The 13,336-nt window shown below is 41.6% G+C and overlaps 1 protein-coding gene across 3 annotated transcripts; it reads right to left on the bottom strand.

The window, feature by feature from the left end:
* Positions 1–2,829: 2,829 nt before the first annotated feature.
* Positions 2,830–10,538, bottom strand: znf281b (zinc finger protein 281b). 3 transcript variants are annotated; one of them, XM_041067280.1, is made up of 7 exons: positions 10,422–10,538; positions 7,888–8,412; positions 7,621–7,734; positions 7,293–7,416; positions 6,256–6,339; positions 6,003–6,121; positions 2,830–5,627 (listed from the first exon to the last, which is right to left on the bottom strand). In XM_041067280.1, exons 2-7 carry the CDS (start codon positions 8,338–8,340, stop codon positions 3,999–4,001), a joined length of 2,523 nt encoding a protein of 840 aa, XP_040923214.1. In that variant the 5' UTR covers positions 8,341–8,412; positions 10,422–10,538; the 3' UTR covers positions 2,830–3,998. The 3 variants fall into 3 exon arrangements, with proteins under 3 accessions (XP_040923214.1, XP_040923212.1, XP_040923213.1); XM_041067278.1 differs by having other exon boundaries at positions 6,256–6,348; XM_041067279.1 differs by lacking the exon at positions 10,422–10,538 and adding an exon at positions 10,103–10,134 and having other exon boundaries at positions 6,256–6,348.
* Positions 10,539–13,336: the final 2,798 nt, after the last annotated feature.

Here is a 13,336-nt window from a genome sequence, read left to right on the forward strand (position 1 = left end):
ACCTGCTGTTCCTGGCAGTGACAATTGTGAGTTAGAACATGATGTTCGGCAGAGAGGGGGCAGGGAGGACTGATACACTGTGACATGTCGCTTCAGAATCTCCAATAGGTGTGATTAGATTGAGATACAGTGACTGTGATTTCCGTAACCTTCAGCCTCATCACACCTGTCGGTGACACATCTGAATCGCCATGTTTCTCTGCTCTTTTACTCAGGTTTTCTCTAAATGTGTGATCCAGCCGCCTGCTGTCTGTGTTCGTGTTGATTTACATAGAATGTCTCCTCATCTATGTTTGAAGCAATTACATTGTAAAAGCTACTGAAATAAGACAGGAAGCCACCAATTTGCATTAAATGTTTACCACTGACTGATTTGGTTAGGGAAAGACTGTGGTTAAGGGTGTGTGTGTGTCTCTACACACACACATATAACATCATGGATATATAGATAAAATATATCTATGATGTATGGGTGATGCAAAGCTGCTGATCTGGTCCATATTTGAGGAAATGGATATAAGCACAGTGCAACATCTTCTCAGGGTCTTGGAAACACAGCTTTCACAGCCATCAGCCATTTACAGCAGTAGGAAAACAAGAATCTTCTTGACACTGCATTTGACATTAACACCCATTAATGAAGCCACTTGTACAATATGCAAAACATTTGAAGAAACTGTTGGTATTTTAATGTATTTTAGTGTCTGTCCATCAGGAGATCCTCAGTTATTTTGGAGGAAAACAGCTCCATCCTGTGGCAGCAGGGCCTCTTGTCTAAATTACAGGATGATGCACCTCATTGTGCTAAAAACATATTCTGCTTGGACAGATCACATGACAGGTTGTAAACTGGATTCACTCACAGCAAGAGCAAGGTGCTTCTGTTGTGACCATGCAAGTCAGTGTTATGCAGTTTTTTGAAATGTAAGCTTCCACTGCATAAAATTTGCATTTGTTGAATTATTCAAAATCCTAAAGGTACCTATGGTCACTTCTAGTTTTTGGGCTTCATAAATACAACTTACTTGACTTTTACTCAACTGCAATTACTTTACATCTATTAGTTGGTAGTTACTTTGCTTACTCAGATTCAGAAGTAAGTATTCAAAGTATTCAAGTCTCTATATGTGCAGGACATACAGACCAATCAAAATACTGTTTCTCCTTCACCAAGTGAGAGGTGCCAAGAAAAAATAAAGATTAAAAAACAAAACAAAAAAAAAAAAAAACCCCAAGTATCCAAGTATATATAAATAAATGTTAGCTGGATTCATTACTACTTTTGATACATCGAGTACAGGGTATTGGTGCTTTTACTACACTTGAACCAGGACTTTCAGTGCTTCTGAAATACACACCCCCCCACACCGTGCACTTTTTTGTAACAAAAAGTTTTTATTGGCTTCTCTAATCTGTTCATCATCTCAATAACAGGTACAGCCCGGGGAAATCATGTCACAAAGGGTCTAGAACAAATAAGACAAAGGAATGGGGAGGCTTCTGCTACAAAATTTGGTATTGAGGTGACAGAAAAAAAAGCCATACAAAAATGTCTTTATCATGCATACTGGAGAAAAACTCAAAAAAAAAAAAAAAAAAAAAAAAACTCAAAAAAAAAAATTGAGAACACACATTTTTAGTGTTTTTGTACATTTTTGTAAACAATATCCTTCTAGAGATCATATCAAAACACATTATGGCAAGTAACAAAAATAAGGGATATAACATGAGAAAAATGAATGTTCTATGAGGCATCTAGAATGCAACACTGCTTGGCGTGGATGTTTTTACAGAAAAAAAAATACATTTGCATTTTGAGTCATTCGCTCTATAATTGTAAACACAGGCAGTGTTAAATGATTATACAATATGTCGAACCTATACTACAAATATTTCCACTACATACATGAAACGCGTGTCCCTGCTTTCTTACGCTTTAGTGATATGAGGTATATTTAGGTCAATCTTATTGTCTTTTTTTTTTCTCTGTCTCTCCCCACTCTTTTTTTCTCCTTTTAAAAGCATAGTGTGTGTTTGGAGTGAAGTGGCTGGTCAGTCTTTGTTCCCTGTGATCTGAGCAGCTTCAAAGTCTCTTGGCTGTGGAGCTCACAGACATAGGAAAAGGAAAAGGAAAGGGGGGGGGGGCTCACAGGAAATCAACTAAATTAAATATCAACCCTGGCTGCCGGGATAGAATGGCTTTAGCCACGGAAGACAAAGAAGGCCATTGTTTATTCTTGTGAGTGCAGGGCTGCATTTTGGGAAGGGGTGGTGGTTATAACTTAACTTTTCAGTTGTTTAGCGGTTTTATTGAAGCAGTTTCTTGCAATTACAAAAATGGTGGGGAGTTTAACAAAAAAAAAATATTAAAAAAAAAAAAAAAAAGTAAAGGGAATGGGGGTAGGGGTGTAGGTCCGGTGATTACATGCCAAAAAAGATATCTGCTACTGAGTTCTGTTGTGGCTAGCGGAGAATAAATAAAAGGGTTCGGGTATCCATCCAACACACCCATGGGATAAAAGATATAAGGGTTCCAGCATGTCAGCCCGTCTCTCAAAACACTTAAATACAAAGAGGTACTCTCAAAATATTGTATAACAAAATTATGGCAAATCATCTTTTTACATCACCCGACAAACCGTAAGAACCCCCCCCCCCCCCCCCCCCCCCCACCCAACCCCTCTTCTACCCTTGAAAAAAAAGCAAGAAAATACATTTAAATGCCCATGGTCATGCCTAGTCACCCCCTATCAAAACCCATTAAACAATAATCCAGCCCTCCCCTTACTCCCTCCCAGTTACCCCCCTCCCTCCCTCCCAACACCCCATTCACAGTTTTCTCCTCTTAAAATAATATTAATAATCATTAGCATAATACTCACCTATCACATATGCAAATTGAATGGGTTGTTGTTGTTTCCAATGATGATTTGTTTTTTTTAAAAAGTGCTTGTTTGATTCCATTGACACAAAAAGGAACAGCAAGGAGTGGAGCAGAAAAGTGGTGACTTGTTTAAAAAAAGAAAAAAAAATCACTTCAGCAACAGCATGATAAAAGATCATGGACTGGTGCTCATTGCATTCTGAGACGGCCATGACGGCGAAGGGTAGGATTCTGTCTGAGCTGTGTTTTCTGCTGGCCACTGGTGGGCACCAGTGGAGTGCATGGTTAGACGGACTTCATCAGCTGACACCGTGTGCCAGTCAAAGCGACAGTCTAACATCCCCCTCACTTCAGAACCTTGAGCTAAACTCCACTACAATTTGTATTACCTCGTGTACACATGTGGCTCTCAAAAGAAATGTGGATGTCTTCACATTGACACAACAGTACCATAATCTCGACAAAGCTACATGCAGTAGAAACCAAACATGATCATGTATTGTAATTTGTTGTTCTGACGAGTTAAAAAAAAAAACAACACAAAAACAAAATCAAAGCTTTGTAGTCTCAAAGTACACCTGTAAAAACTGTGCTAATTGCATCTCATAATACAAAGTCTTATTACACAATTTTGCCTATTTTCCTGAGTTAAAAAGTTTCTTGTAACAGACAATATATACTTTTTTTGCCATTTGAATTCTGGGACTTTCCCTGCCACAAATGTTATTATTATTGAACTTATCAACATTATTCATTATTACTTTACAATGAATGGTATGATGATTGGTAAAACACAAGGGTTCAGGAAAGAAGAAAAAAAATCAAGCAAGTTTATAGCTACCCTCTAAATGTTTTAAATTACATTTAAATCTACGGTACGTTCATATCAAAATCACTACTCTTTAACAAAAATTAAGCGACTAAATACATAATAAAAATGAGAATTTTTAAAAAATTGCATTAGAGGCCATGGAAGACCCTCCCTGGTCATTTTCGTATTAACATTTAATGGCAGTGTTTAAAAAACAAAACTTTGCTACAAGAACAAAATTAGGATGGGGACCATATGGACAGTAACAGAACAGCCCCCTACTCGATTCACCTTGTTTGACCCTTATCTGAAACTTTGGCTTGTCGGGGTTTTTGATCCTGTACTCACTGGCTCACTGACGTCAGCTAACAAACTGGTATACCCTGAGAATTCTGACACTGGAGTCCGTATTCGGTGGTCGACCTCTGCCCCAGGATCACTGCCATAGCTCAGAGGGGTCCGCCGCCCTGACTTGAACTGGGAGCCAAAGGCCTGGGCGAAGTTCTCGATCTGGTACGTGGTTTCTTTAGGGGGATTCAGTGGGGACAGGTCTGGGTAGCTGGAGCCGTTGGTGGGTGCAGCGCTCCCTCCAGCCTTGGGCTGCTGCCCCTTGGAACCCTCTGCCGGGGCAGTCAGGTCCTGGGGAGGTAGGTTGAAGGTGCCAGGGGAGTGCTGCTTCTCCAACTGCTCGGTCAGCTCCTGAGATGGAGTTAGTTGCTGGTGGCTGGTAGATTCCAAGCTGAGGTGGTAACCCGCCTGGGAGGGGGAGCCAACAAGCATGCCATAGTGGGACTTGGAGGAGGATGAGGAGGAGGTTGACGAAGGGGCGGCGATGGGCAGTGGGGAGGAGACAGCAGGCGGGTAGCCACAATCCAGCGGGGATGTGGTGTACACGTGTTTGTCAGAGAACAGGGGCCCTGTGGGACTGGAGCTGCTGGACAGGAGGGTGAAAGGCCCTGTTGGGCCAAGGCTTGGGAAGGGTCCACTATGGCTGGTGCGCTCCAGGGCCTGCAGGAGGAACTTTGAGTACTCGCTCATCACTGCTGTCTTATCACCACCGTTGGCTGAGTCATCCTCCAACTCAGGGGTAACAGGGGCTGCTGGTTGGAGGTCAACGTGGTGTGGGTGGTCTGACAGGTCAAAAGTTACGTCATGATGGTGTGTCCCCTCTGGCTTATGGCTATAATGTTCTAGCAGGCTTTGCAGTACCTCATCTGGAATGCCCGACTTGTCGTGCTTGAGTTCCAAAGGCGACGAGTCTAGCATGGCCAGTGTGGGCTCGGGCCCAAGGGACCCCTGGATAACACTACTGCCCTGGGTTGCCATGTGCAGTGAGCCAGCTCCATAGTCACTGTTAACCGCATGGAGGTAGCGCCGCTTTTTCACAAACTGCATTGCATCGTCGTAGTTGCTGCTGGTGGTGGGCCCCTGCTTGTTGCCTCCGGCTCCCTGGAGTAGACCCATGTTGTCAAGGCCAGAAGCCTCCACATGATCCATGGAGCCAGGCTTCTGACCCAACAGTTTTTGTCCATCAGCACTGTCTTCCAGAGAGAGGAGGCCTTTGTCAAGGCCCTTGCGGCCACCTTTTTTAAAGACCAATTTGGGAGTACGTCCCTGCATGGCGGGGCCAGAGCCTGAGGGGTGCTCCATGCTGAAGTCCTGCAGGCCCAGGTCACGGGCCATCCCCCCAGAGGATGAGGCTGCTGCCACTGATGCTGAGGCATTCTTCTTCCTCTTCCGCTCACCGCCCTCGCCATTTTTGGACTTGGCCCTCTTGCGTCCGGAGGTGGTAGAGTTTCCCTGAGTGAGTGAATAGCTGCCCTGGCCTAGCTCCGCTTCGCTGAGCTCCAGCATGCTTGGGTCCAGGCCCTTCTTTATGGCTTCTCCACAAGTCCGTTTGTGCTTCAGTAACCGGTCTGTTCTTGAGAAAAACTAAATGATGGGGAAAAGAGAGAAACGTGAGCTTTGTTTACACTGGGTGGACAGAAGTTATTTTAAAATCCTATTTCATTTATCTTAATAACATAAAGTCTATTACCAAGGTAAGCAGCTAGTTTGTATGACCATTGTATTTCATGAGAACATTAAATTCTCTGATCTCTTCTGACGCAACTAATCCCACTGAGACAGGTGGGAAATACAGAAAGACAAAATTTAGAACTGCTTAAATGGTAACGATGATAATAAATGTTTCTCATAAACATTAAAAAGCATGAAAAGTGTATACAAAGCCAAAAAGAAAGATATTTTAAAAATAGAGGCAAAGGAGTAGTAAGCTACTTAGTCAACAAACTAGATATTGCCTACTTGTTGGCAGGTATCGCAGCGATATGGCTTCTCGCCACTGTGTGTCCTTTTGTGTCGCTCCATATGGTACTTCTGGATAAACCTCATGTTACACTGGTCACAGCTAAAAGGCTTCTCTCCTGCAAAAAGACAGTAGTGACAGTGTTAGTGCGTCACTCTGGTGAAGTTTAGTCAACTAACTCAACTGCTGACAAGTGAGAGCATTCATTCCAAAACACTTCAGTAAACTATAGATTCGAGTACAGACACTCACCACTGTGGATCTTCTCGTGCCGCTGGAGCAGGTACTTCTGAATGAAGCTCATGTTACACTGACTGCACCGGAAAGGCCTCTCACCTGTGCGATCAAGAGTACAACCATCCGCTCACCACATTAATATATGCCCAGCCCGTCACATAACTGTGTTCATCGTATGGCCACAATGACAAGGAACCTGTGACATTTTGTTAAACACCTGGTGCATGAATACACGTCAAAATAAAACCAATGAGACTAATAGACAAACAATATACCAACACATATGCAGAAGAAACTGTGTACTGCATTATGGATTTAGAATAGCGCAGGGACCCTTTAAAAAAATGTTTTATATACAAGGCAAGGCAAGGTTTATTTATATAGCACCATTCGTACACAAGGTAATTCATAGTGCTTTACAGATTACATTAAAATCATAGAATAAAAGCAAATTGTATAACATTAAAATCATAAATAATAGAATAAAAGCAATATATTAGAGCATTGGAGGAGAAAAAATATAAAAAAGCAAAATAATTAAATAAGAAGAGTGCAGTTAAGACAATTAAAGAGAATGCTTCAGTACAAGAACAACTTATTTTTAATATACCAAAACTCTTGACTGCAGAGACTTTTGTGAGATGTCGTTACACTAAGAAATAGAAAAAGAAACTTGAAAAAAAATTATGAGGCTGTTAAAAAAAAAAAAGATAAACTTTCCTCTAAATCACTTATGAGTTCATGTTCAAAGAACCACATGAGGAATTCCCAGCAAAGAGAATGACTAAGACGTCCAGAAATACATGAGTAATCAGTGAGTCACTGCTGGTTTTAGTGAGTGTCTGGTTTTAAATAAAATCCCCAGCACTTGTGGTGAAGGGGAGATCAGTAAGAGTGGAGGATTCTGAAGAGTGCAGGCTCAGATTTTGAAAAACTGGTTTCTGAGTGTTATGTTTACTAAGGGTTGATGTTTTGTTTTTTATATTTCCTTTCTCAAACTTTGACAACATGCCCCCCCCATAAAGCATTAACAAGCAGCGAAAGTCTCTCACCTGTGTGTATGAGCACATGTCTGCGCAAGTGGTAGGAGCTGCGGAAGGCAGCATTACAGTGCTCACAGATATGTGGTTTTGAGTTGGGAGACAGGCAGGCTCCATCTGCATCCAACATCATGGCCTACAAGGAGAAAATCATGAGTACAAGAGGCACAGGTAAAATTCTGTTGAGCTTACCTCAGCACAAAAGTGTAGTTCAAACTTGTTTAAAGGGCGATACAATTGAAGGTGTAAGACCATTTTTGTCATCTGCAGATATTTCTCAGCTGAACTCATATTTTTATAATGTAGTGATGGACACGAGGAAAGCAATGAAAAGATTAACCTTTGCGGCATCGTTGCGTTTCCTTCTGGCTTTTCCTCCCTGCCCATCCCCATTGTTCCTCCGCCCTCTTCTACCTGATGACTCTTTTGGCTCTTTACCCGGTCTTCCGGGCATCTAAGGACAAATAACAGTGTGTTTATGGAAAGGCAGAGGCAGAAATCATAACTGTGAGAGTAAACACCAGTCTATCAATAAAAGCCTGTATATTATGATTCCTGCCAAGGAAAGAGAAAGCTAAGCAAAAAATAGGAAACCACGCCTTCTCACCGGTTCTCCAAGGGAACGAACATTGCTGAGGCTGAGGTCATGCAGGAGCATGTTCTGGTGATTTTGGTGGTGGTTGCCGAAAGACATGTCCGGCATGTCAGTGCCACTCTTCCCCGCGCCCCCTCCAGCACAGTTTACCCCTACTCCTCCACCCCCACCATAGAGGGGCATACGGTAATCCAGCTCACTTAGCCGCTCCTGCTTAATGCCCATGCTATGGAGGAAGCCCCCTGTGTTCGCAGCAGTGGCGCCCTGGTGTTCCGGGGGCGAGTCACGTTCTTTCTTCAGGATCATCTCCTGGGGAAGCTCACCCATAACAGACTGGGAAGCCAGCCGTGTAAAGCTGGTAACGGGTGGCAGGTGGCTGAACATAAGCATACCTGGTGCAAAATTGGGGTCCATGCCACCGTTGCGCAAAAATTCATTGCCTAATTTGTCCTGGATAATACTCATGGTGGTGCTTTTGCTTTGTGCAGGGGAGAAGGAGGGCGATAAATCTAAAGAGGAATGCAGGAGGAGAATATCCTAAAAGAGAGGGCAAATCAAAAAAAGAAAATTCAGGTCGCGTATTGAAGATTACAGAAATGAATAAGTATACAATCCAAAATAACTGTAACACATACTTTCTTTGTTATAACATCTCTCTTACCAATATTGCCAGTTAAGTAAATTTAGTCACTGCTACATAGCCTTCAGTGCGTACTGTGTGCAGCACAATGTCTTTAAGTAGTTTTTATCTCAACTCTATCACCCAGGACTTTTGGCACAGCTTACTTAAGTAAACCGAGACAAATCTTACATACTAGTGCACCATAAATATGTGAGAGGCCTAACTATTACCATTGCTAAATTCTTTACCAAACCCCAAATGAAAAAACTGAGCTTGAAAGTGAAAATGAAAGTGAAATACTAGTCTATAACAGGCATGAGATATAAGATTCATTAAATGAAAATCGTAATAGAAGATAAATGAACAAAGTTAGTGTATACCTACATGCTGTAAAAAAAAAATCTGGTTAAAAAACTCCAGAGAAACATACATAAAGGATGGTTGATATCAGTGATCTATGTTGTATGAGGGTTTAATTAACTGACTTTACAGTAAAAAAAAAAAAAAAGTAATCTCCCCACTTCATTACAATACGAGTTTCAATAATGAAATATTACAGTAAATTGTTCTATTTAAGAAAAGATTGCTTCTGCGATATTTAATCCACACATTGTATTGTTCTACTTGCGACATTTTGCACCACATGTGATTTGGATTGTAGCCAAAACAAAATCTGCGCTGTAGTCTGATAGCTTTTAGACATACATCCCTATTGTTTTAACACTTTGATACATGCGGCACAACAGCATTTGCCATCTTGGGCTAATAACCCAACATGAATGCAAAAGCTGGGGGCATTGGTTCCAATATTGGCAAATTAATCGGTTCACTACACTTGCCTAAAACAAACGATATTTAGGTCAGATCCAGCGAGACATTTCAGTGATTTTTAGGCTGGCGCAGTCGGGTGACTAAGCGGGACGTGCATCGTAACGAGCACAGAAGAATGACTGGAGTGAGAATTTATTGTTTAGTCTAGACCAGCCGACCATTTGGCTGCGCGACACTGAATTCAACAGAAAGCGGATGAGCTTTTGTGATGCATAATAGCTAGCATGGTTAGCTAGCTGGCTAGCCACAATGAGACACAATCAACGGTACCTCAACGTCCTCAATCAAAACACTCATCTAAGACGTCCTACAAACCATAATCGCTCATTTAAATAAAGCCGGGCCAATTCTCAAAGTTATATGACATAAAACAAGTCGTACTTGTAGTCAATAAGTTTCTAATTTGACCAGAAGTAACCAATGTAACGTTTAGCCTGTTACCTGGTCTTGCTATCAAGCTAGCTAACGCTAAAACGGGGTCCACGGTCTGAGACTACTGCCGCATATAGTGGCTATTTAAACAGTAATACGATGTGGTAAAAATACAATGAAACCAAACTGCATGAAATAATTAAGGGAAAGTATAATAGTCGAAATAGTGAAATTAAACAGCCGGTTTGCTTTAAAGTGAGGTCAGCGGCATGAATTTCTCATTCTCCGGTTCCCAGGCTTTGATGACGCTCGTGAAATCAAATCTGTCTGGCTGCGAGCAACGCTGGCGCTCTATTTATTGATAGCTAACTTTAGCTGTAATTACAAGCACATAATGCTCACCAGCACACCGAGCTAGCAAAACATTCCTCGGCGTTCACGGTACATGTCGACTCCAGATCCAGTGGCCGTGCTAAATAAAACTGTATGCTTCGAGGCGGCTGTGTTTATAACAATCAAGGTGCCACGAGCTAGCTAGCTAGTTAGCTATCTGCTAGCTGCCCCGACTGAAAACCCGCATTACGGCCCATGCAACAGAAACAATGATGCTGGCTCTCGCTGCATCTCCCGTTTGCGCCGAGCCAGACGTCTCCGTCGCCTAAATCTCGACAAAGGCCGAGCGCTCGGCACGAATAAAAAGTCAATTTAGTTTCCCACTCACCTACACATGACCGCAGTTGGTTTCAAACGTGACTGTATTGTCTCCAGATTCGCCGCTTTGGGGGTTTATTGCCAAAACATTGTTCTCCGGCGGTCGCTGCTTTCTTCCATCTTGTCCTGGCGCGGGGAATTATGGGTGTAGCGGACGGGTCGTGAGAGGAGACAGGCGAAGGCTACCGAGGTTTGAGAGAGCCTCACTGGACAAATGCATTAACATGAGCATTTAAGAAGTATAGTGCAGTACAATAGCCCTGTCACAAATTCGACACGTGTGCTATTGAGAACACTGAACGCATTTTTGTTTATTTAGGCTGCATTTCCTAAATCGTTTTGCATGATATATTGTCCATGTTTATTGCCAAAGGGCACCACACCATATTACCTAATGCAATCCAAATAAGGCTTGGACAGATTTGTTTCACACGCACATAATTGGGAGAGCATCAGCTCTCTTTTCTCCCCCAAATTCAAAATCTGTACAGCATTGTTTATCAGTGAGATCATTTTTATGAGGTCAAACAACGTGAGGCCATGGATTGTGTGGCTTTGGTTGGCAGCCTGAATGAAGGAAACAAGATTTTTTTTTTTTTTTTTTTTTTTTTTTTATCAAGGCTGGATTATCAGCCCGGTTACTGCCCCAGGGGCCCCAAAAATACACTTGAATCGTTGTAACTTAATTAACTGTAAACATCTTTAACAGTGTAAGATTAGGTATGGATAATAAATAGTTTAAAATACCCTTAGTTTTGTTTTTAAATGGAAACTGCACAAGCACACGGCCTGTTGCTGTGAATGTTGGGTTTGACAGAGTAATCTGTCATTTGAGAGAGGAGAGCGATGCAGTGAATCATGTTTGCTGTCAGATATCTGCTGTCCAACTTTTTGTGGTTGTCATTCAAGTAGACCACGTTGCAGTGAAGAAGCTGTGCCCTTGCTTTTCCTTTTACTATGATCTGTTATTACGTGCTCTAACTAGCAAACATAACCAGTTACATTAGTTTATTGTACATTGTGCTCACCTGGTGACTATTCCTAAATAAATACTCTGGCCCTGAAGTTTGTAAAGTCATAGATGAGGACGTATGTTACTTAGTTTGCCTGATAAAATAAAGTCAGTATTATTACCAAAACTAATCCGGTCTTTTGGTGCATCCCTACACAAAACTGCAGGACTGAAATTACAACCGGACAAAGCAGACGCCTGCCCTGGAGCACGAGACCATCGAGGGATCCAAAAGCTTCACTGTGAATTGATTTTAGATAATTTGATCCATCACAAAATTTCATCAGGCACTTTTCACCATTAAGGTATAATATCAGCTCAGCTGGTTCTTGCATTGTGACCTCACCATGTGCCCCTGTGTTGTAGATGATCCCACAGTGTCAAATCTAGTTTTAAGACTATAATTATATTTGTTTATATTGTCCTCTTAGCATAGTTCTAAATATACTGTGATGGTGGCAGTCAGTAAGGACATCATTTTTGCCCTGGGGGCCCCTAATATGTTAATCTGGCCATGCCAAAATCCTAGCATGAAGTAGTGACCTTAAATCTGACTGTTTTATCACCAGTTCAGATTTTTATTGCAGTGGTAAGTGGAGAGTCTGTGTTCATGGAACTTTGTTATGCCATTCCTTAGACACAACAGAAGAGACTCTGTTGGTGTGTGATGGATTCATGTAATAAGAGTGTCCTTTCCTTTGAAGTGTTGAGGCACTACATTTGTGGTAGAGTAGAACTGGTTATTTTGATTGCTTGCATAATGATTCTTGAAAGCTTTTTCCACTGATGCATTTTTCATTTGATATTTAATCTGAGCAAGTATTGGAAGAGGATAAGACAGGTTTTTACTGCAGTTCAGGACACGCTTCACATCCTTTCCTGGGCACAGAGTCAAGAGTCAACAGCAAAAACAGTCATAGTGCAGAACAAAACATCTTTAATCATTAACTGAATAAATATGCAAGGTTTTCATCATTCGCTTAATTGCCAGGTATCAGCTTAATGACTGACAGTCATGATTTCCTGGGACATCGGTTAACAATCAAGTGCAATACCTCCGCCATAAATTTTATCTTTGTGAAAAAAGATTTTTTTTTTTTTGTCTCCAATATTCACATCCATGTGTTTCACATACTCTTCATTAACATAGAACAACCAGGTATAAACTGAAATTTTGTGTGACAATCCAAATTTCATCCAATAAATGATCACTGAGAGCAGTGTGGGGTGTCAAAGAGCAAAAACAGGGAGGAGATCATAAGAGATTTAGCAACTAAGGTGATGTGATGCCACGGGAATCGTCCCTTTGTGGCCACAGTTCAATTCCATGTCCTCAGTTCATACAAAAATCATCATGTCCAAATACAAAAAATCCAACCAGTAAAAGTATTTCACCATGTTGTTTTCATTGCCATTTATTTTGTATTTACCAGAAGCAGTCCTTGAACCTTGTAGCTAACAACACATTGTGTTGAGTGCTTCATTTCTTGCTGGTCTGGTACTGACTCCAGCTGGATGTTTCCTTCTTTCTGTATTCCTCATCAGCCTCATATGCGTTCATTCTCAGTTAATTGTACAGTGAGGTAAATGGGCTGTTTTACAAGTGTAAGATGATACACTGACAGTCATGACACAACCAGAGTGGAAATACTGAAACACTGCAAAATTTCTCAATGCACTCCAACTTGATGTTCCTCTTGGGACATGTGCCATTACCTGCTTTTATAGAGGTATCATACAATTACAGATTTGACAAATAGCCATAATAATTTGAAAATGTCACCATGTGAACTTTATGTAAAGCATGCTGATAAGCTATGGTAACCAATTACATGTTTCTGCCTGAAACTAAAACTTTAAATCGAGTACTCTTCAGTGCGTAGTGCTGTTCCACTGTTACTGGCACCGCTCAG

The sequence above is a fragment of the Toxotes jaculatrix genome, chromosome 21, assembly GCF_017976425.1.
Source record: "Toxotes jaculatrix isolate fToxJac2 chromosome 21, fToxJac2.pri, whole genome shotgun sequence".
Taxonomy (NCBI): Eukaryota; Metazoa; Chordata; class Actinopteri; family Toxotidae; genus Toxotes; species Toxotes jaculatrix.